This window comes from Sander vitreus, chromosome 17, assembly GCF_031162955.1.
Source record: "Sander vitreus isolate 19-12246 chromosome 17, sanVit1, whole genome shotgun sequence".
Classification (NCBI taxonomy): Eukaryota; Metazoa; Chordata; class Actinopteri; order Perciformes; family Percidae; genus Sander; species Sander vitreus.
Window position 1 is genome coordinate 18,726,734 of NC_135871.1, and position 25,065 is coordinate 18,751,798.

General features: G+C 42.7%; 1 protein-coding gene across 1 annotated transcript in view; it reads left to right on the forward strand.

Moving 5' to 3' along the window:
* LOC144532682 (protocadherin-15-like) overlaps positions 1–25,065 on the forward strand; it is a 240,273-nt gene that overhangs the window by 183,869 nt on the left and 31,339 nt on the right. Inside the window, exons 22-23 of the mRNA XM_078273587.1 lie at positions 4,459–4,599; positions 5,700–5,812. Coding sequence (XP_078129713.1) covers positions 4,459–4,599; positions 5,700–5,812 — 254 coding nt within the window. The remainder of the gene's footprint in view (positions 1–4,458; positions 4,600–5,699; positions 5,813–25,065) is intronic.

The following is a 25,065-nucleotide window of genomic DNA, read 5'->3' on the forward strand; positions in this document are numbered from 1 at the left end:
ATCTTATTGTTATTGTTTTCCACATCATTCCCCTCAGCTGAACTTCTTTTATTGGCAGTGCCACCCACCTTAATATTTTATTGCACTTGGTGAGTCAGCAGTCTCACGTCTTCTCTATCTTTTTGGTTGTGCTACAGAGTTAGTTTTTTTTCTTTATAGACACTTCACCAAACCAACATTTATCTCTCATACTGTAACACACTGTCTTTTTTTTAATTTTATTTTCAAAATTTCACTGTGAAGAAAAGGGAATAGGGGAACTCCCTGCCTTGCCCTAATAGCTTCTAGCTCTAATGACGTTTTTCCACTGCTAGTACCAGCTCTACTCGGCTCGACTCGACCGCGGTGCCCCGTCCTCTTTTTTCCATTGCAGATTTAATACCGCCTCATGCGTGAGGCGAGCTTGGCTGGTCGTCATAGCGGCGCCACAGTAAACTGCCGTGACCTAACGCGACACACACACAGAACGTCAAAGGTGTGTTGTTGTTGCCACAGCCAGAAGACACATTTTGTTTCAAATGAAGCTGGAGGCAGCAAAAAAAAACACAGCTGGCTAAACTATTTCTGTCTGTCGCTTTCACGTCACCTTTTGGTATCGGCTCAGCTTGCTTCGAACCTTGACGGAGGTGGTACTAAAAAAAGTACCTGTTAGCAGGTACCAGGGACTTTTTTTCATAATGGAAAACCAAAAAAGGCGAGTCGAGGCGAGTCGAGCAGGTACCATGTAATGGAAAAACGCCAATAAATGTGTTTTTCAGTGAAGTCCTGAATGGCTGGACTCAATGCTTGTTATTAGTGGCCCCCCTGCTGATTGGATCTCACCAGGGCTGGGTGAGCTGTACTCTCTGCAGCACGTAAACACTGGGGGATGTGGATGCCTGTCAGTCCCAGCTGTGGGTGGTAAAACATCTCCAGAGCGCCACAACGAGTGTACATCTCACTTCTCCTCTCAGAGGGAGACTCTCCCTCCTCCTGCTTTCCCTGCCCACCCCCTCTCCACCTCACAGTCTATGCAGCTATAAAACCATTCTCTTTAATGTGAACCTTTCTCCTATACAGTATTTTTTTTTCTGAACTGTTCTTATAGAGAAATTATATGCGGTGGAAAATACCCAACAGTGCTGAGGCCCAAATTATAAGTAGGAAATCATCATTATGTTCCCATGAGCACAGTGGCAGCGAGAGAGACTTGGGAGTGATTTGGGAAAGTGGTTTGACTGACAGAAGGATAAGATCTTCTAACAGGAGCTGACTAACCCAGTCTCTTATTGACCTGGATTTGGGAGCTCAAAGTATTTTATTGACAGCATGCCTGTCATAGACACCGCTAGTGGAACAGAGATTAGGCTAGTGCTTGCTAAATACACACACAAAGGTGTGAACACATCCTCTCTATTACACAGGCTCATAAAATCCTGCGCACACAAAGAAAGAGAGGAAGAGACTCGTTCTGACTTGTAGTCTTGATGCGACAAACATGAGCCATGTTTATTGTATATTATAAGGTTATAATGTTGTAAACCATTTCTTCTCCTATTTTTTTCTACATTTTAGAAATAGGGCACAATATATATCCACCTGTACCTTGGGAGAAGGGATATGAATGTTTTTTATAAGGCCACACACCAGCTGTGGCTCAGGAGGTAGGGCGGGTCTTTCAATTACAAGGTTGGGGGTTTGATCCCCGTTCCCTCAAAGTCGCAGTGTCCTTAAGCAAGACAATGAACTCCAAGTGGCTGATGGGCAGGCCAGAGCCTTTCATGGCAGCTCCACCACATCTGTGCATGAATGTGTGTGTGAATGGGTGAATGAGAGGCAAAGGCAAGACTTTGTCCGGTAAGGTAGAAAGGCGCTATATAATTGCAGTCCATTTACCATTATTTTTTTTATACTAGAATTGGATTTTTCTTAAAAGAAATACAAGCAAAACAAAATGTAAAAAATGCTTTATGTTGTAATAAAGAAAGCATTATTTAGATGCCAAAGTGCTAATAAGCACTGTATGTCTACATTTGTGTTGATGATCTGCAATGTTAATGACACAGTGAGGTCACTCCAGCGTTGGACATAAAACATTTATAATCTGTGAGTCAAACACCAGACGAGAAAGGTGTTGTACAGCTGAAAATATCTGTAGACATAGACAGACTGAGATGTTACTGTAACTATAGTTTATTCAGTACTTGACTCAGTTCTGAAGAACGTTTACTGTCAAATCTGGAAACACCAGTCCATGTAGTCCGCTCAGGTAAAAACAACATAGGGTTTCACACAGTGTTTTGTTATGAGTAGTCTATATCGCCAACGTTTCATTTACAGGATAGTTCCGGTGCTGCCGGAGGTTCCCAAGGGGGTAAGCCTCTCCCCAGAACGTGTAGCTCCTATGGTGCCATTTTGATGCTACCAAGCCATCACCTCCCTTTCATTTTGGCGCCACTTTGACAGCGAATAACTTTACATCTGAAGTGTGTAAAGACTCTATTTATCCATTGTTTATTTCTAAAGAAACACGACAATGTATAAAAGGCTCCATTACCTTGTATCTCACGTTATGGCTCCGTAGCAGACGTTTTTGTAAAAATAGGCTAACGATTATGTCATAACCACGCAACTTATTGTCGCACAGTAGAGGAATTACCATATAGTACAGGAGAAGCTTGCAGGCAATTTCGACTTACATTAGCTGTTTAAGTTTAATTACTAATGTTAACTAGCATTTTAGTTATCAATAAGTAGCCTGTGCCTATGTTATCTCCTTACATATACCTACGCTCTCCGTCTCTGCAAGATTCGGAATGATTGAGATTTCTCTTGGCACAGCTACCAGAAGACTTACAACTTTCAGACAGGTTGCTCACGCCACATTTACGTCTTCGAGCTCTGTTGGAGGCTGCGCAGTAACGCTCAGCGCTCACCGGAAAGGTGCTTCTAATATCCATCACTGGTCTCTGTCCAGAGCAACAGGATCTGTTTGTCCAGTTTATATACTGTCTATGGAGGTTCCGCCAGATGTCCCTCATTTTCGGCCGGATGTCCCTCACCTTCCACTTTCTTTGTGTTGGCATTCTAAACTCCGGTTGATTCAGGAAACATCCTCCGAGCTAGAACCGACAATTATCAAATTATAACTCGACAGCCATTTCAATTCCAGAGCTCACCTCACGTTCCACCAAAACAAGTTCCTTCCCGAGGCTATTTTGCAGAGGCGCCGTACCCCCGCCGCCCAAGACAATTGTGATTGGCTTAAAGAAATGCCAATAAACCAGAGCACATTTTTCTCCTATTCAGGAATGTTGTGTGGACTAGCCAGACCTTTTTTCCGCAGCGCTGTAGGTCTGGCAATACGATACTATGTTATGAGTAAAGGATATTGTCTTGTTATTGGTTATTTGTTGGTATGCTTCTGTATGGTCCTGATATTCTAAAGCTAAGTTATACATAGGTGTTAAAAGGCAGAGTGGAAGGGAATAATAACTAGAGTTTAGCTGCTGCTACTTAGTTGACTACAATGTATGTTTAGCCTTGACCAAAGTACTTTTAACTTTCTCTGCTGCAATCACTGTAGATGTCTTGCCACTGAAGCCGCTGGATTTGATTCTTCTGTGGGTTGAGTTTTTTATTAGTAGCCCTGTCCTGACATCTTTTCCGTTTCATGTTTCAAAACAAGTTGAAGAGCTTTTAGAGATGAGGCCCTTTTTCTGAGAATCCCTTTAGTGAATTTACTCAGATAGTTTTGTAACCTCTTAGAGACACATTTGTGTGAGTAAGCCTCCCGAGGGAGTCACTGCTACTACAAAATTTAACTCTTTCTCTAGCACCAGGTTTTTACTCCATCCCTGGGGAGCAAAATCAGTTTAGGCAAGGGAGCAGAGCTTGAAAAAAGCTTCTTTTTTTTTCTTCTTTTTTTTTTTAAATCAGACTAAACTTGAGTTCCAAAGAGATGAAACTGGAAAAAGATGAGCTATAGAGATTATTAGTAATCAGGAACCGTGATTAATCTTAATCTAAAGGTCATATTAAAGTCCAGGCTCTCGCTAATAAATGTAAGTGTGTTACTCTGGAGACTAGACTGGGTTTAATGGAGACGTGTTTTATTCCAAATGAAAGGGAAGAGGTCTGAATCAGTGAATAACAGTGAGTTTACATTAGGCTGTCTGATGAGGAGAGAGAAGAGTGAGACATTAGGGTAATTATTCAGGTTACACAGAGAGAAGAGCAGCCTTTTCTCAATTAAACCACTTCAGCTCTTTCATATGATGAGAAAATAAAATGTAGCAATACTAGAGTTGTATTCCTAAGCAAACTATATTGCTACACCTCTATGGCTTGCATACATTTTACAGAACCTAATTACTTTGACACACCCATTCATCTTCATGGCTTCATTTAAAAATGTGAAAGGTGGTGTCCAGATAAGTGGATTGATGTGGCTCATGTTCTTCTTTCTCCTTCCTCCAGGGTACTCCGGCTAGTTTTGTCCGCTACAGAGTGGACCTGGACAGGTCACCATACAGTGGGAGCATCTTTGGTGTGGAAGTGGAAACTGGAAGAGTCATCACTAAGGTCAACCTCAATGAGGAGCCCAGTGTCACATTTAAGGTAAGTGGCGGTGATTACCTGCTGTTTGTATTGCCATTGTGTCGCTTCTAAGATGTTAATGTTATTCTGTCAAAGATACGATTTATAGTGAATGGTTATATAGTTAGGAAGGATTTGCTCTTTGAGGGAGCGCTCAGGTAATCCAAGCTAATCCCCCCTTAATAAACACATACATGAACTAGGGCTGGGCGATATGGCGATAAATATCGTCAAAACTATGTAAAAATGTCTATTGTGGCCGAACTGCGTACAGCAATATTTACGTATATTGTAGGACGCTTTACAGAAAAGTGTGCAAAATACTTATATTAGCTAGCATTTGTCATGAGTTAATGATGATGAGACTAATAAACAAATGCAAAGTTCTAGATGCTATCTTCTTTTCATAGTTGATGTTTAGTGCTCTGCCGTGCATGTTTTAGTGTGCTGTAAGTTGCAGTGAAGATCAGCGGGTCATTGACTTTTTAAAATCGAAAAAACTTTTAGGGCATTAATACTGAATTGTCTCAGTGATCATGTCATTGCTTCTCTTGTGTCTGTGACCAGTGATATTGAGTTATTTTAATCGATTAAACAAATTCACTCCCAAGTGCTCACATAAAGGTTTTTTTTTTACCAACTTAAGGTGACCTTACATAGGCATATCTCTAGTTGCGAACAGAGGACCAGGTGCTTTGGGATATTAGGTCCCTAATGCGGATGTTCCGCTTACACTATGTTGTCTGGCTACCTCTATGCTCTGTCTCTTTTTTGTTTTTGTTCCTCAGTTTTTCAAGCATTTGTCTGTGTTTATTCTGCCTATCTCTCCCTCTCTGCCGCCCCACTCCCCCCTGCTTCCCCCAGGCTCCATTCTCCACAGTCTATGAATGTAGATCAATACATTCATACTTGCTCTCTGGGAGCTTTGCAGGCTGCTCGCCAGATCTTATTTTGCTAGTCTGTCTTTATAAGGATGCCGAGCATGTCTTAAAAAAATGCCTGGCAACCTCAGAAAGGGAATTATTTGTGTAGTGAGTAGTAGTATGGTAAAAATAAAACTAATTTTGTGCTTTTTATTTGCATGTTTGTGTTGCTTATGTGTGCTCTCCTGCCCACTGCAGTTGTTTGTTATAGCCTATGATGATGGGGAGCCGGTGAAGTCTAACAGTACCCTGGTGGAGATCACTGTTCTTCAGCCTTCTCGCATCCCAATCTTTACCCAGGAAGAGTACAGGTACGTCTACTTGACACTTTGTTGATGCAGCTGCCTCTGCCTGTAAATTCACACATCAAAGAGCAGCTAAGGCTGCAGCGCCAGACGGAGAGACCGTGAAAAAGGATGGAGGAAGTGGACAAAGTATTTTAAAAACACCTGGACACAGGTGTGGACACATCTTCCATTCAGCTTCTGTTATACTTTGATTAATATTTAATCACTAAGTAAATAATATATTCTACCTTGAACTGCCACAAATGGCAGTGAAGTCACTATTCTTCATACATTTATTGAGTTGTAATAACACTGGCTCGTTATTATGCTCACTCAGTGAAGGGGCCCCAGTTTTTATTCTGTGATTCTGTCTTTATCATGCTGTATTTTCCGTGCGTGACTAATATATATAATATGATTAATGACTTTCAAGTATAAATATGCATTAGAGCTTCAGGGTAGATGCTACAGATCATCACTGCTGTAAACCCCACTTCTCTCTGAGGGTAAAGCCGGGCTTCCCTCTGAGTTTATTAGTCTCTTTTGACAAGACAAGTGTTTAGACTGTTAAACTGGCAGAGAAAGATGCAGGATGAGGGAACATAACCTATAGTGCTCTGAGATGACTGGCTGCTACACATGCAATATATGGCTGTACAGTGCCAGGGCTGGGTGGAGATTGTTTGTATTGATGATACTGTGACTCAGCAGGAGGCCAAGAAGTCATTTATAATTAAAAAATAATCATGGATTTTTAACATTCCAGCTTTGAAAAATCTTCCATGATGAGTGCGTACTAGCATTACCGTTCCTGTCTATTTTGTTGTGCTGCAGTAGGTACCTGTCTGCACTGTTTAGAAGACTCTAGCCAGACTGTGAAGCTTCAAAGTCTGATGGCAAAGTTGCCTGGAACAATGCAGTCTCTGGGGCTAGTAAAGCTTGTTTTAAGTGGATTGATTTACTTACTTGTATGTCTGTCAAAGTAGGAAGTCTTGGCAAACTATCTTCTGTAACTGAATTCAATATGCCTTTACGCACAGGGCATGTAAGTCCTTCCCAACCTGTCAAACCATCAGTTGAGGTGTGTGTTTTTTCTTGTGCACAGGTATGCCTTTCTGCCCATCTCACTTCCTTTTGTGAATGTGTGCCTGGTTGACTGTGTGTCTGCATTTGTGGGTACTTGTGCATTTCATAATACAGATGAGTGTGTGTGCATTGCATACATCTTTTGTAATCCAACACTTTGTGTGTGTGCTCACGTTCTCCCGTTGCTCAGCCATATTCAGTGATTGATACTCAGGCACAGCGGCATAGCCGTTGAAAGGCCATGTATTAACGCTTTGAATGAGTGCGCTGTCTGACACACACACAGAAGGTCGGGACCATAGGAACAGACCTCTGTAGGGTGTCACAGTGACAGTGCCAACCACACGCAGTGGCAGGCCTGCTGTAAATTGTGAGCCACGAAAGCATTAGCCAGGTGCTTGAGCATCTCCTGCTGGACAAGGCTCTCTCCAGTGGAGAGCGTCCAATCTGCTCACTCTCGATGAACTGTCTCCTCTCCTCATTCCTCGACTCTCTATCTCTCCCCATCGTCCTCTCCCCGAGGAACCTTCTGAGCACAAATCACTCTCTAAACGTCCACAGAAGATCTCGTCTGTCTCTGTAAAGGCAGTTAGTTATGGCAGCAATCAGGTAAGCTGTGCCTACAGCTCCAGAGCACACAATTAAAACAACTCTGCAGGGCTTTGGCTGACTTAATGATTTCTGCTCCTGCTTTATGGTGGGTCCCCTCCATCTGTCAGAGGGAAATGAGGGGCTCCTAGTCATTGTTGGCTAAAATAAATTGCTTCTACCAGAGTTGCTCCTGTAGCAGCATGTTGCCACTTGCTTTTCCAAAGGTTTGAGCAAAACACCATGTGTTGTTTTCGTAGAAATACAAATGAAATGTTAAGAATTTCATAACCACTCCAATTTTTTTTAAACTGGATTAAGTAATATTGTTGGTATTAATATCAAAGCAAATTACTCAGATAATGTGAAAGGTTGCTAGTGCTGAACTACAGATATCTGTCACCTATGCTGTAGCTTTACACAGCTGTAAACCTCTTAGCTCACCAAATGGACTATATGAGTCTAACCGCCCTCATCAACCACCCAAATAGTACTGCAGTATAATATTGGAGTGTATGCTACCTGTCCAGCATGAAATGAGCACTACTTAGTGAATGAAGTAAACAAAAAAGGGGCCAAAAAGTATAGTGAATATTGAACTTACATTTGTCAAGTGGCCAGAAATGAGCCCAATGGAATCGCCATGTTGCTCTGTATCTGGGGCGGCTGTGGCTCAGGTGGTAAGAGCAGTCGCCTACGGATCGGAAGGTAACAATGCTTTTTGGCAATAAATCTTATACCGTTGGAAAGCCTGTTTAGTTCCCTTTCAAATGGTGCCCCATTTGTAAGGAACATGCATTGGTGGGATGAGCAGCAGCGCTGAGTATGTGGGTTGCGGCCATGAAAAATTTGCCAAATCTTCTCTGCCATTGACTTGTTTGGTGTTTGGTGGATTGAATGATTGAAGTTTGAAGAAACAAGATATGGCCGACGGCTATCTGCCTAGACAATCCGGAACAGACTGCACGCAGTCAATCTCCGGTCTCATAGGACTGCCAGGAGTCCTGCCATGACTGTCCTTTACCGTCAGGCCCGTTTGCGCTGGTGTCGGCAACACGTGCACTGGAACTCAAACATGTGGAGGAACGCGAGGTTCCAGTGACATTCAGATTTCTGCCTACGGCAGTTGATCTAGGTCAAAGTGTGGAGAAGACGCAGAGAACGCTTGCTGATTGCTGCACCGATAGAGTAACCACCTTTTGGTGGAGGCAGGTGATGGTGTGGGGTATCCCTCACTGGAAAAACAAGGCTTGTCATCATTGGAAGCAATCTCAATGCAGAGAGATATAGAGATGAGATTCTGCAACCAGTGGCAGTCCCATATCTCCACAGTCTGGGACCGAACTCTATCCTCCAAGATGACAACGCTCGCCCCCACAGGTTTATCAGAGACTACCTCCAGAATGTGGGAGTGGAGAGGATGGAATGGCCTGCCAGCAGTCCTGACCTCAACCCCATTGAACACTTGTGGATCAGCTAGCGGTTGTTCAGGCCAGAGTGACCAACACAACCACGTTGGCTGACTTGCGACAAATGCTGGTTGAAGAATGGGATGCCATCCCACAGCAGTGTGTGACCAGACTGGTGACCAGCATGAGGAGGAGGTGCCAGGCTGTTGTGGCTGTGTATGGTTCTTCCACATGCTACTGTGGCTGTTTGGTATTGGCAGAGAAGATTTGGCAATTTTTTTTTTTTTCATGGGCGCAACTCACATACTCAGCACTGCTGCTCATCCCACAAATGCATGTTCCTTACAAATGGGGCACCATTTGAAAGGGAACTAAACAGGCTTTCCAACGGTATAAGATTTATTGCCAAAAACCATTGTTACTGCAGAGAAATAATCTACCAAACACAAATTTCCTTACTTTTTGTGCTAAGTTTATATATATACACAGTCCATTTACATGTATCTGCTGAATGTGTATGTGCACCTTAATAAGCCAATGATATATTATGGCTACCATCGGGGGTTCCTTTGAGTTTCTTTGATAGCCTTTCTGTGCATAGTAGGGCTGCACGACTCAAACTTACATGGATAGAAATAAATATTGCATTCTTCTTTGTCTATTTCTAGACAGAAATGCATTTAACTCTATCACTGTGACTAGTATTTATAAGTATATCTAATATTTTCTACCACCATTATTACAGCAATCTAATAGCATCACCTAACCCGCCCAAATAACTACAGAATTGTATAAATTCTGAAGATTCAACAAGGTGATAAGTGACTGTAATCCCCTTGTGGCTATACCTTATTGGGGAGGGATTTTCTGGTAGTTTTCAGGGACTTGATATTATCACCTTTAGCTGCATCATCTGTGTGTATATATATGTATGTGGTTTTAACTGTCATCATCACTATCACCACGACTCTATTCTGATTTAATTTGTTGTTGTTTTCTCCAAAACGTTTTATTTTACCCTGTCACTTTTCTATCTATCATAAACACAGTAGATATCTGATATAATTTCCTTGTCACCTACATGTTGTCTTGATTTTATGTTTTTAACTGAAACTTGTCAAGATTAAGATAACAGGACAGCAGTTCTTTTTGATTAACTCCTCCCAAGTTTTATGATTGACCTCATAGATCACCTGGGAGAAGTATGCTTACTGTCCCCAGAGTCAAAACAAAACACAGAAACGCAGCATTCAGTTTTTATGCGCCAAATATCTGGAACAAACTTGAGATCTGCTACTTCTTAGGATGTCTTTTCTGTTTGCCACTGCATTTTATTAAGTTAAACTTGGGAAGATATATTCATATCTTGCACAGCACGGTCATTTTCTTTCTACCGTTTCATTTGTCTTATTCAATTTTAGCTTATTTTTTATTTTGTTTTTAAAGTTACTCTTTTTAAAATCGTTTTTATGTGTATATTTTTTATATCGCCTTGTGTTTCTTTTACATTAATCTATTGTTAATGCCTTTCTGTCAGTTGTCTTCTTGTGCCTTGTCTTGCCTGTGCAGAGTTAGTCATGTGATTTCATTGTTTGATGCATCCAAGGGAGAAATTCTGAGCAGATCTACTCGTTAATTAAAACACAACGGGACTGTGGTCATGTATTAATGAGGTTACATAGATGTATTAATGCATTAAAGATAAGTAATCATGCAACTGCTAGTCAAAGATCATATAATGCAGGTTTAACTTATTTTGTATTTATTTAATGGCTTTTATAATGGCATATTTTTTATATTGAATATGTGAATTAATTATAGCTAATGTGCATGACATATTTCTTTGTCTAAAACGGGCGAGGACATTTTGGAACCTTATCATTAAACCACTGTGAATGGATCATTTGCATGGAACTCACGGACACAAACCCTTTGGGAAAGTCTTTATCACTGGGCACATGGGAAGGGAATGAATATTTATTTTCCTCTGTGTGTATGGCTGGAGATGAGGAGAGTAAACCGTTATCAAATATGGTCCCACTTTTTGAACTCCCCCCTCTTTTTCTGGCCCGATGTTACAAAGCTGTGGTCTGAGCAGTTTTACTTGCTGCTTATCTCCCCTGCAGCACTTCCCCTTCTAAATCTACTCTAAATCACATGATACTTTTGCCTCACCGCTCCTGAGTATGTCATTTTGCTCTCCTTGCTTTCACCCCCCCCCCAAGCCCCAACATCCCCAGAGTCTTTCCTCTCAGCTTATATCTCTCTCTGTCAGTTTCTTTCTCACTTTATGTCTTCCTTTTGCTTCTCTCCTCACTGTACCGTCAGTAGCCCTTCGTTTTCTCCTCAGACTTCTTTCTGTGTGGGTGTGTGTGATTCTGTGAGCCTGTGCTGACACTTTTGATTTGTGCATTTCTCTGTATAAAGTCCAAACATGATTGGTGTAAGCTCTGTGCTTAGTCTAACTAAATGGATGTTAGTTATGTATGACAGTACATCAACCTCTTTTGGTCAAAAACAGTTCTTTGTTTTGAGTGCAGTTCATTAAAACACATTTTAGTGGCGGTGCATGTCCATAATAATAAATGTACAGCACATCTGTGTTTTTGTATAGTATGTTTTCATATAGTATACTGTACATCATATAGTGTATCATAAGAGGTAGGTGTTTGTATGTTACTTCAGTAACATTATATATCATTTGGGAGTGAAATGTCACACCAATATTTAGTTCACTGTAGTCACAGACCGCAGATGTTGTGCTATACCTGTGACATTAATATGCAGTCTGGCAATCCTGAGAAGAGCACCACAGCCCATTATTGAGCGATGCTTTACGTTATATTGTTAGCATAGTAAACAGTGCCAACAGTGAGTATTACTACAATCAACAACATGCTGTCACTACCTATACATGTTTCTCCACTAATTACACGGCTTAAACGGGTGATAGAATGATGATATAGGGTATTTTACACTGTTCCTTAAGATCTCCTAATAGGGTATGTAACATTGGTTGGGCTGAAAATTGCCCCAATGCTATTTCATTAGGCCCTTAATTACCCTGTGAATATGGCTCTATTTTGAACAAGAGCTTTTTTTCCAAATATGGTATGCTCATGAATATTTAGATGAGCTGCGCGCTGATTGGTTTGAGCGAACCCCATAGAAACACATTGGTGACAAGACAGCAGGTCTCATATTTCAGACACTGCAAAGTTATACATTGTTTGTCGGGCTATTTCGTTATTAAATTCAGTTCTGAGACTTTTTTATGCGAGAAATCAACTATATAAAGCTCAAATATGGGCCGTTTTATGAAAATGTATGGCTAATTGCAAATTTGGTAAGACGTGTCGGACTTTAGGAGCTCCACACAGTCTGACGAGAAAACGGCAACCTCCATACCCAGTGAAAGTCACCGTTTCTGGGTTACTGGACTACCGGGGCTCGGGGCTCCGCGGAGCTGGCTGGCTGCCAGCTGCCGGCATAACTAGAGTATATTTACAGTTTGAATTTCGTCATGCCACTTATATAACATCTACCCCAAGGTCTTATAAAGCTAACAATGGTGTCCGATTTCAATTTAATGCATTTTTGTGAACATTAGGGATTTCGTTAGCTGCTACTGTCCCTTCAATTCTATGTGTACAGATTGCGGCTAGTTAGCTTCACTTTCGGCATAATTAAAGTATATTTACAGTTTGAATTTTGTCACGCCACTTATATAACATCTACCCCAAGGTCTTATAAAGCTAACAATGGTGTCCGATTTCAATTTAATGCATTTTTGTGAACATTAGGGATTTCGTTAGCTGCTACTGTCCCTTCAATCCTATGGGTAAAGATCGCGGCTAGCTGCAGGCCCTGGAGCTCCATCAGGGCCTCAGCATTTTGTAGTCCAGTAACCCAGAAATGCTGACTTTGCGCGGGTATTAAGCACCGCGGGCTTCCCTTCGTGACGTAGATCCAGCTAGCTCACAGCAAGCCGGAGTCTATGAAGTAGGACATGCCGGGCGGCGAGGCAGCACCGGCCGCTGTTACGTAGCCTGCTGAGCTCCTGCTGAACTCCGATACACAGTCTGATAAAATTTGCAATTAGCCATCAATTTTCGTAAAACAGCCCATATTTGACCTCTACATAGTTGATTTCTCGCATAAAAAAGTCTCAGAAGTGAATTTAGTAAATAAATAGCGGACCTCTGGAGATCTGCATGACCTAGCTAGATTCAGAAGACTAGGCTGACATTAGGTCAGTGGTGTAGCCTATGCAAATGTTGGGGCGTGACAAAGACTAGGAGTTGGGATGCTTACGTCAACTTTTAGCTTTGTTCAGATTCGCCCGTTTTCAGCGGCAGTTTCAAACTGTGAGATTTGCAGAGGAAAGGGGTATCAATGGGATTTTGAGCTTCTATGTATGTCCTATTTACCCTCCAAACTGTCGTTATTCAACTATGAGGTAAAATCGGTTTTGCATTCTATCACCCCTTTAGGGGACAGTATGCTAAAACAGCTGTGTAGGCATTTTCTTTGCTCATCCATGCATACATGCACATGCACATAAAAAAATAATTCTTAGAGGTGCCTTTTGTATGGAATAGAGATACAACTTTGCTCAGCTTTGAGACATAACATTTTCATATTTCTCCATTAGACAGTGTTCCCCTTGGCCATTTATGTGTATGTCAGTGGCAATAGCTCAAACTGTGGAATGTTATACAGCATGTCTCTTTCCTGCAGTTTCTTGACGTTTACAGACCATGGAGACAGCTGTGTAAATTTTCTGTGGATGTCTGACCCCAGTGTGACCATTGATTTAATGTTCTCAGCGGTCTGACTCACAAACGGCTAGACGGTACCTGAAGTAGACATATGTAGCTTGAAATATCAGCCACATTGGACTACACAACCATTAGACGCTAATCAAAAAGCAATACATGACTCATCAAATTGAAGAGAGAAAAAACATTGCTGCTACTTTTAGAGGAATTAAAAGGAGGCAACATCTCAACGCCCTCCATCAACTCTTCCTGACATCTGGTGGAAAATAGCAATCACATTTTTAGAGGAACAAATCCATCCACACCTCATTTCCAATTAAGACAAGGCTGTAATTCTCACATAATTAGGCAGATGACATGCTTTCATAGCATATAGCTCTTTTATTAGCAGCCTTCTTGCAACTTTTGTCTTGCCAGACATGTATACAAGTGATAGAGGTGCTCACTGCCTAATTATCTATGCTCATTGCCAGGCATGTAAAGGGTTAGCTGTAAACCCTACAATGTGCTCTCCCGCACACTGCCTTCATGCCTCACTGCAAACATTCAAAAAAGCAACCTCATCCTCTCTATTTCTTTTTATGTATCCATGTATCTATCATTCCATCCTTCTTCCTCTGAATCACAGCTAAAAGGTGCGGCGCAATATGATAGATCTGAAGGGCATGATTGATTTTCAGGCGCAGGTTTGAATCTGCCCTGAGTCTTGAACCTCTAAGCACCAGGAATGCACTGACCTTTCACTTGTCTCTGCTAAGTAGGCAGGCATCACTTGGCTGTCTAACAGCTGCCGAGTCACACTCAAGGCACACATCCCACATTTCAGCAAAAGGTCGGCGCTGAATGCCAGGGAAGAAAAGCAGTGCAACCGATTATTAAAGGCGAACTTTCCAGATAATTACCAGTGACTTTAAACAGACAAACACACTAAAAACAGTGCATGCAGCTGTATAATTATGTTTTTTGTTTTTAGAAGTTTATGAATTTTTGTGACATTCAAATAATTCTTCCTCTATAATTCCAGTAATGTTAACAGTACAAGGGATGATAAGCAACAGAGGAAATGTGAGGGACAAAGTGCAATTTAAGGGTTTTATTAACACAATGTCCATGACGAACACATAACTTTACTCGAACACATTTAACAGTAGGAACTGAAAGAAATTGAGCTACAGTGCAGGCATGAGTAATGAACACGCTGACCAGACTCTGAACACAAAAGAGGGGACTAGGGAACATACTAAAGTAAAGGTAACTGTAAATAGTTTATCTGTTTATCTACTTTGCTCTGGGATTTAAGAACAAAATTCATGTTTGATACAAAATGACAAAAATGGCATTATTGCTTAAGTGCTGAGCTCTTTTGTACTTGAAAACTACTATTATGAACATCACCCAATGACCAACTAAAGTTGAAATGAAACGGTTCAGGGAAGCACCACTCAACCTATGCACCTAATGCCATATCAGAGTTATCATAAATTCAACTTTCCGACTCGTAAAAAGCCAAGTCATAATTACGACAGGAAAACTCAGATTTTAGATATATCTGACAGGGCAATTACTAATATGGAAGTGCCTGAACATCAGCCAGAGTCTGCTGTTTAAAATATAATGGATATTGTGTGTATGGTCAATTCACAGTATTTTAATCCTAACATGACCTTCTCTGTAATCATACAACCACATTGATAACATGATTGCTCACTAGTTGTTAAAATTAGAATTTGTCCAATCTCTGCCATTCCTTTCCTTAATATGTGAACATGGCATAAGAGACATGTGACTGGGCCCTTACTGGAAACATTCAAAAGGGGTTTCTGTTATTTGTGGTAGCCAGTCCAGCACACAATGTATGTGACTGATATGCCCTGCAGCATTCTGCTACTTAGGGTACTAATGTCTTTCTGTGGGTCAGGCCTCCAGGTGTTGGTGTGGTGGAACAGATCATTTGGGCAGGAGCAGTAATTTGACAGTAAAACATGCAGGATGGCATCAGTACCTACATGGCACCACGTGATATCACATTGCAAGCCTCAATGGCTAAGCCAGTTTGGACAACACATCCACCAATGTCCAAACATTTGCTGGCCAGGTTGCCTCTTGTGTGCTAAATGACCCAGTGGATGAAATGTGACGTGATGTCCTGTGGGCTGACATGGCTAAGCTGGCACAGAGTGGTACCGCTGTCTGGCTGCACAGTGAATGTTGTTTCTCCAGTTTTGCTAATGTTTTCAATCTTGCCCTCTAGAAGATACTTTTGATTGAAGCGCTTTTTTCTTCTTTCAACTCTGAGAAATGGCTCACTGTGAATACAAAAGAAGCTCTGGGTCTGGTGTGGCAAGATAAGTGATCGGAGGAAGAGCTCAGGGAGGAACATGATCAGACGAGGGGTTGTAAATATTTTTTTCTTGTTTTATAAAACACAGGGATTTAATGTAAATACTTGCTAAAGCATTACTTCATGTCAGAGGTGTTGGATTTCTGAGATGTTTGGTTTGTGAGTACCAGAGCATTTTTTTGCAGAATCCTTTTAGCAAGTGTGAGTCAGCAGCTCATAAATATTATGTGCTCATATCTGCTAGCGTTTATTTGGTTTAACTGAAAGCATTTGCTGGAGGAGGTGATGAATTGTTCCTTTGTACACAGTTTTAGGAATTTGAAGAAGCCTTGATTGGTATAGATAAAACATGTAATAATAGTTTTGAATTGAAGTTGCTAGGGATAGTGTTGTGTTTGAAAGCTGCAGGGCTTTCATATTTAGCATAGGCTGTGCAATGATGGGAAGCTGGAAAGTATATTTTATATGAGCATTTGATGCAGAAGGATTTTGAAATTGCCCCCCATCGACTTTATTAACAGGGCCATTGAGATTGATATATGAAAGAAGAAATTCCTACTATAGTTATCAAAATAAGTTTGTCTATCCATCCATCCATCCATCTTCGTCCGCTTATCCGGTATCGGGTCGCGGGGGGAGCAGCTCCAGCAGGAGACCCCAAACTTCCCTTTCCCGAGCCACATTAACCAGCTCCAACTGGGGGATCCCGAGGCGTTCCCATGCCAGGTTGGAGATATAATCCCTCCACCTAGTCCTGGGTCTTCCTCGAAGGCCTCCTCCCAGCTGGACGTGCCTGGAACACCTCCCTAGGGAGGCACCCAGGGGGCATCCTTACAAGATTCTCGAACCACCTCAACTGGCTCCTTTCGACGTGAAGGAGCAGCGGCTCTACTCTGAGCTCCTCACGGATGACTGTGCTTCTCACCCTATCTCTAAGGGAAACCCCATCCACCCTCCTGAGGAAACCCATTTCGGCCGCTTGTACCCTGGATCTCGTTCTTTCGGTCATGACCCAGCCTTCATGACCATAGGTGAGGGTAGGAACGAAAACTGACCGGTAGATCGAGAGCTTTGCCTTCTGGCTCAGCTCTCTTTTCGTCACAATGGTGCGATAAATTGAATGTAATACCACACCCGCTGCGCCGATTCTCTGACTAATCTCCCGCTCCATTGTCCCCTCACTCGCGAACAAGACCCCAAGGTATTTAAACTCCTTCACTTGGGGTAAGGACTCATTCCCTACCTGGAGAAGGCACTCAGATTTAGAGGCACTGATCCTCATCCCAGCCGCTTCACACTCGGCAGCGAACCAATCCAGTGAGTGCTGAAGGGCACAGGCTGATGATCAGGACCATATCATCTGCAAAAAGCAGCGATGAGATCCCCAGCCCACCGAACTGCAACCCCTACCCACCCCGACTACGCCTCGATATCCTGTCCATAAATACTACAAAGCGCAGCCCTGGCGGAAGCCAACCCTTACCTGAAACAAGTCTGGCTTACTGCCGAGAACCCGAACACAGCTCTCACTTTGGTCGTACAGAGATTGGATGGCCCTGAGAAGGGACCCCCTTACCCCATACTCCCGCAGCACCTCCCACAGTATCTCCCGAGGGACCTGGTCTTACGCCTTCTCCAGATCCACAAAGCACATGTAGACCGGTTGGGCATACTCCCAGGCTCCCTCCAGAATCCTTGCGAGAGTGAAGATTTGATCCGTTGTTCCACAACGAGGACAGAATCCGTATTTTTCCTCTTCAACCCGAGGTTCAACTATTGGCCGAACCCTCCTTTCCAGGAGACCATTGACCTTTGGCCTAGGGTGCTCTGGTACCAGGTACACTTACGAGCATCCCTATGTTCGAACATAGTGTTTGTTATAGACAATCCATGAGTAGCACAGCCGGCGCTCAGCTGGGGGCTTGTGAGTATCCCCACACCCGCCCGGCGCCTCAGACACTGGGCAACTCGTAATAGCTGTTTTTATGTTTCTCGTTTACTTTTCTCTCCTCCACTTCTCCATCCTGCTTTGGTCTTGCCAAACATAACCTATTATCTTTAAAGTTCACTCTTCAGTCAATAACACGCTACAGCTCAAACTCTAAGATAATATAACATTAAATGAGGGGTGGTGCAGTCTTTATCTCACCGTGAACTCTAATTTGCTGCAGTGTTGGGGAAAAAAGGAAAATACATTGGGCAGAGAATGTCATTGAGCGCATAAATATTTCTAAGAATTCAGTTACACAGTATTAAAAGTAATATTTGTGATTTTCCCAAAGAGTAGATTTGCATTTTGTAAACTGTTGTACACATGATACAGCATTTAGAGTTGGCTTAGATTGTTACAATACAATACAGTTTCCAACCTCTGGAACTGGGATGTCGTGATTAAATGCAATACTAGTATTGAGCCATTTTCAATGTTAGATAAGCTAATAAATGTTGAATCCCATAATAACATTCAGGTCAAAAGGCTATTGAATGTGAAAATCATGCTGTTACTGAGTTTACTTTGTCTTTGCTGTCAAAATCACTTTATTAAAGAACATGAGCTCTGGAGTCACAGCAATGTTTTTTGCCTATGTTCGAGGGAGCTGGAACGCATTCCTTATTTGTAATTTATTTGAAGTCAGGGGAGTCTCTGTTTGTCATTCTTCTAATTTGCTTCCAGGCAGTAACAAACAAGTTAACACCAGGGTGACATAACAGCTAACTTCCAAACTCTAAAGCACATATCCACCTCAACAGTCATCGAATTAGGCGGATTCATAATTGCTGAATGAAATGTACCGTATAATACCACCATCAGTAGTCAGGCAGAAATGTGCTGCAACACATTTGTATGTACATATTTATGGGCATTCGAACACTGTTTATGTTTTCTAGTGAGCACATTACAGTTAAATGACTCTTGTCTGCCTTTGTTGTTGTTCAAGATCTTTATTCAGCACTGCATCTACACATCCACCAGAAGAACACTGACTTTAGCAGAGACTTGCACACAGCAAGGTCACTCTATGTATCTCCGGCCATGTCCATCGCCACTTGTTCACTTGGTGATGCAATGCATGGATAGAGAGGGAAGGCAAGGTAAAAAGAGAGTCGACAAGGTAACAGAGGCCCTGTGGCACACAAGAAGGTTTATACGCCTCTGCCTTGTCTCGTAAGCATCACTCCGCCATTGGCCCTGGGGCAGAGTGCTCGCTGACACCTGTGTGCCATTGCGCTTCTCAGTGGCGTGTCATTCACCCTCTCTTATGTTGACACCAGGACTCTCTGCTGCTGCCTGAAGACATGTCAGCATCTTCCTCCTTCTCTTTATCTCTCTTTCTCTCTCACTCTCTCTCTCTTTCCCTCTCTCTTTCTCTCTCTCTCTCTGGATGGAAGGTTATTATTATTTTTCCTCATCTGAATATGAAAGGAATGAAAAGTAGCGTTGGCCCTGCTCAGTAGTACCTGGTGATGCATTATGGATAATTGACTCTTTGAATTTGTCTACTACTTGACTCTTGAATGCACAACCTATTTACCTTCTCTGGTATCTTCAAGTGTCAGTATATCAGCCAGCTCGTAACTCCCACCATTTATCGGATATTATTAGAGTGCTTGTGCTCAAGTATACTGTTTAGATTGTCATTCCTCTAGGACATTTTATGTGCCGACAGTACATATTTCTGTCCAGATCCATTGTACAAGTTAAGTTCAGACAGTTCACAAGGGAGAACACTTTTTTGACTCATAATGCCTTCATCTGAATGAAGTTAGAGTTTAAATAGGTTACAGAAATCTTTCAAAAATGTTTGCTTTATAAAGCCACATTAGCATCTAACTAGATCTCAGTCTCTTTACTATGTGTGCTATGTTTCGTCTGCTGAAAGAGTGAAGTTTTTCTTTTTACCCTTGGGAAACATTTTTGCGAATGAGTGACTTGTTCCACTCCATTCACCCTATATAGCAATTTGGAGGCATTAAGTATGATAATAATAATAATAATAATAATAATAATAATAATAATAATAATAATAATAATAATGATTTCCTGAGTGCAAAGCTCCTTGTGATGAGGTGCTGTTAATAAGATTGAAAAGAGCAATTTAAGTTTGTGCTGTTAAGAGAGTTTGGGGAACACTTGTATGCTGAATCTTACAGAAAATTGGTGTAGAATAACAATAAGAAATGTTCTTGCATGAGGCCCATTTGTTAGATGAATTAGTTTTTTTGGCTGCATGTTTTTTTTGGCTACGTCAAGAATGGGGTGAGCAGAAAACCGTGCTTCAGGCTTCAGAAATGCTAAACATGAGGTTGGCACTACCTGGCCTTCGCATCAAATGTTGACACATTTCAAGTATATGTAGGTACAGCAGGCAATAAAAGCAGTAGGATTGACAAAGATGATTCCTTGCATAACCGTTTCATACGTTGACCAAATAAAGATAGGAAATCCAATAAAATTACCTACATCCACCCTGCTATTTCCATTTCTTGTTCCTAGTACTTACAAGTAATAACTAAAGGCTGTAGCCCTTTTAAGCAGTGGCCTATAAAGCTGGAACTTGACATTAGAACAACAGACATTAGATTGCTGAAAAGTGTATTAAAAGTGAAGGCACATACATTAAGTGACAGTCATTGTGTCACCCTTGGTTCCAATGAATGGTACACTCACCTGTATGTGACTGATTTAGAGTCACATGTTGAGCTGCGCTGCACCTTACAGTGCTACCATTGTGTTAGGGCTTGCCTCTGTGTTTGTGTCGGCCTGTTCCTGAGCCAAATGGGTAATCTACTTATGTGAAGGCCACATTAATGAATTGGTTCCCGTCACTGTGGAGCATGGTGAGGCTTAATGCTCCTGGATGCCACAGAGACAGCAATTATTCAGTGGCAGGCCAACAGTACACCTAGAGGGAAATTGATTGTGAGCACATGCAGTTCAGTTCACTGCAGCACACTCTCAACAATATTATCTTTCAGGATGTTATGTTATATCACCATCTGACCAGGAGAATGGCTTGAATTTCCCAGAATTATTCTCAACACGAGATGTCCTTGGGGATTGTTTAGACACTAACTGTTCCCCCCGGGATTGTTAGACGGATCTTTTTTCCTCTAACGTCTTTCAATAAGGTACTGTTTGCCTCTGAAACTTTGAGAGAGGTAAACACATATTCTATAGTGAGTGTTCTACCTGCCAACTGTCTAAAAAGTTACTGAGTGTGTGGTTTTACTCCAGTGAACAGTGAAGACAGTGTCATTTATTGTTTCAAAACATGCTTATCCTTTCACTTTTCTGTTTCTGTGTGAATCAAGTTCTTCCCACTCTTCATCTTCACCCTGGGAAATTGATTCAATCATCCTTGTGAAGCCTCTAACAGCTGCGAACATATACGGGGGAGTTGCTCGATAAAATAACAATCATCCCTGAAGGGAAACTTTGCCTGACGTTTTTTCGTTGTTTGGGCATTTGTATTATTCAGGTGGTAATATGTGTTGGAAATGAGGGGTCAGCAAAGACTAGAGATGTGAAAGCATTGAATAGGATGTTACAGTATAAACATGAACCGGAGGCATCTAATCGCCCCCGGTCCATGTTAAGAACTCAAACTGCCAAGATAGCGTCCCCCATAACACAGACATTGACTGGATAATATTATCTGACTGTCACAGATTATGGAGTGAGTATTACTCCCACGACGTTGTCACAGATTTCTTACTGCTGCTGTGAATAATAGTCACACTTTAAATGAAAACTGCAAAAGAAGCCATACCATGCATGCACAAACATGCACACACCTCATATGCAGAGATGAGAAGTGGGAAAGCAGTCACAGTATCACAAGAGGGGTGTCACAGTGAGATGACATTATCATCTTAAATCAGCCGTTGCCGACACACCGCCAAGACAGGGTTCCCTGCTATTTATGGCAGCAGTCATTTCTGTGGAGAGTGGTGACAGTCATATCTGCTGGATATGATTACCCACTTGTACGCCTGATAGTCAAGCATAGTCATTAGCTGTTACAAAGTCTCACTTACCAAGGGGAAAACATATTGAAATCTGTTGACAGAACAATTTGTGCTGCATTTACTATCACATCTTTTGTTTGGATTTTCTTTTTTAATCTAATAATAAAATAGTCTGTGTGGCAGTAACATTTTGGGTGAAAAGGAATTTGCTCAAACCTGCTTAAAGAACATCTTAATATCAAAACAATAATGAATAACGAGAAAACTAAATAATGACCATGTAAAAAAGAGAATTTTCTCCTTTCTATTCTATATTTAAGCAGCTTGTCATAGTCAGGGTTCCAGCCACAATTGCTTAAACCCAGACCAGAGCAGCTTAAACATGCCTTACCCCAACAACTTCCTCCTACTCCCTCCTGGTGAAAACCCCAGCATTCTCAGGAAAGCTAAAAGATTTAATTCTTCCATCATTTCCAGGGTCTGCCCTGGTGTCCTCTCCCAGTGGGTCGTTTCCAAAACCCCTACCAAAAGAAAACAGTCAAGGGGCATCCTCCCTAAGAGCTCAAACAACCTCGGCTGATTCCACTAAATACAAAGGAGCAGCAGCTCAAGACAGAGGTTTTCTTGAATAGCTGAACTCTTCACTTCATCACGTACAGTGAGACCAGCCACCCTGAAGAGAAACATCAGCTCCTTGAATCTTCAATCTCATTCTTGCGGTCACTACCCAAAGCTCCCGACCGTAGTTGAGAGTCGAAGCAAAGGCTGAGCAAAAAAGTGAGCTTTGCTTCATAGCTCCGCTCTCTTCTTATGGCCACACTTAGATACAAAGCCGGCGTTAGCCTTTTTCAGTGTTCTTATCCTCACTATCAGTGTTGGGAAGGATACTTTCAAAACGTATTCCGTTACAGAATACAGAATACATGCCCAAAAATGTAATTTGTAACGTATTCCGTTACGTTACTCAATCTGAGTAACGTATTCTGAATACTTGGATTACTTCCACATTGAATTGCATTTTATAAGTGTAGGAATGCAGCCATCACATACAGCTTACTAAACAGGCCTATTCTGGTGAGTTCTTCTGTTCCAGCTGGCTGAATGTGTACCTAAACAAGCAGATAGATTTTTGTATTTGTAGTCCCGAACTGCATACTACAAAAATCTAACCGCAGTCTAAGCTACCACAAGCTAATTGTAGCTAACGTTAGCTAGCATGTCAAACAGGGCTAGTCAGTCTTTCAACGGCTCTGGGGCTAGTAAATCAGCATGTAGAAGAATGTAAAGTCACACGTCAACTATAAAATAGCAAGGTGACCAGTAAAACTACAGCAGACGACTATCCATCTTCTTCTTCATCCGCTTATCCGGGGTCGGGTCGTGGGGGTAGTAGCTCCAGCAGGGGACCCCAAACTTCCCTTTCCCGGGCCACATTAACCAGCTCCGACTGGGGGATCCCGAGGCGTTCCCAGGCCAGGTTAGAGATATAATCCCTCCACCTAGTCCTGGGTCTCCCCCGAGGCCTCCTCCTCCCAGCTGGGCGTGCCTGGAACACCTCCCTAGGGAGGCGCCCAGGGGGCATCCTTACCAGATGCCCGAACCACCTCAACTGGCTCCTTTCGACGCAAAGGAGCAGCGGCTCTACTCCGAGCTCCTCACGGATAACTGAGCTTCTCACCCTATCTCTAAGGGAGACGCCAGCTACCCTCCTGAGGAAACCCATTTCGGCCGCTTGTACCCTGGATCTTGTTCTTTCGGTCATGACCCAGCCTTCATGACCATAGGTGAGGGTAGGAACAAAAACTGACCGGTAGATTGAGAGCTTTGCCTTCTGGCTCAGCTCTCTTTTCGTCACAACGGTGCGATAAATTGAATGTAATACCGCACCTGCTGTGCCGATTCTCTGACCAATCTCCCGCTCCATTGTCCCCTCACTCGCGAACAAGACCCCAAGGTACTTGAACTCCTTCACTTGGGGTAAGGACTCATTCCCTACCTGGAGAAGGCACTCCATCGGTTTGAACCATGGCCTCAGATTTAGATGTGCTGATCCTCATCCCAGCCGCTTCACACTCGGCTGCGAACCGATCCAGTGAGTGCTGAAGGTCACAGGCCGATGATGCCATCAGGACCACATCATCTGCAAAAAGCAGCGATGAGATCCCCAGCCCACCGAACTGCAACCCCTCTCCACCCCGACTACGCCTCGATATCCTGTCCATAAATACTACAAACAGGATTGGTGACAAAGCGCAGCCCTGGCGGAGGCCAACTCTCACCTGAAACGAGTCCGACTTACTGCCGAGAACCCGGACACAGCTCTCGCTTTGGTCGTACAGAGATTGGATGGCCCTGAGAAGGGACCCCCTCACCCTATACTCCCGCAGCACCTCCCACAGTATCTCCCGGGGCACCTGGTCATACGCCTTCTCCAGATCCACAAAACACATGTAGACCGTTTGGGCATACTCCCAGGCTCCCTCCAGGATCCTTGCGAGAGTAAAGATCTGGTCCGTTGTTCCACGACCAGGACGGAATCCGCATTGTTCCTCTTCAACCTGAGATTCGACTATTGACCGAACCCTCCTTTCCAGCACCTTGGAGTAGACTTTACCGGGGAGGCTGAGAAGTGTGATACCCCTGTAATTAGCTCTGGTCCCCCTTTTTAAAAAGGGGAACCACAACCCCGGTCTGCCACTCCTTAGGCACCGTCCCAGACTTCCACGCAATGTTGAAGAGGCGTGTCAACCAAGACAACCCCTCCACACCCAGAGCTTTAAGCATTTCTGGACGGATCTCATCAATTCCTGGGGCTTTGCCACTGTGGAGTTGTTTAACTACCTCAGCAACCTCCACCAGGGAAATTGATGCCAATCCCCCCTCATCCTCCAGCTCTGCCTCTACCATAGAGGGCGTATTAGTCGGATTTAGGAGTTCCTCAAAGTGCTCCTTCCACCGCCCTATTACCTCCTCAGTTGAGGTCAACAGCGTCCCATCCTTACTGTACACAGCTTGGATGGTTTTCCCGCTTCCCCCTCCTGAGGTGGGGAACAGTTTTCCAGAAGTACCTTGGTGCCGACCGAAAGTCCTTCTCCATGTCTT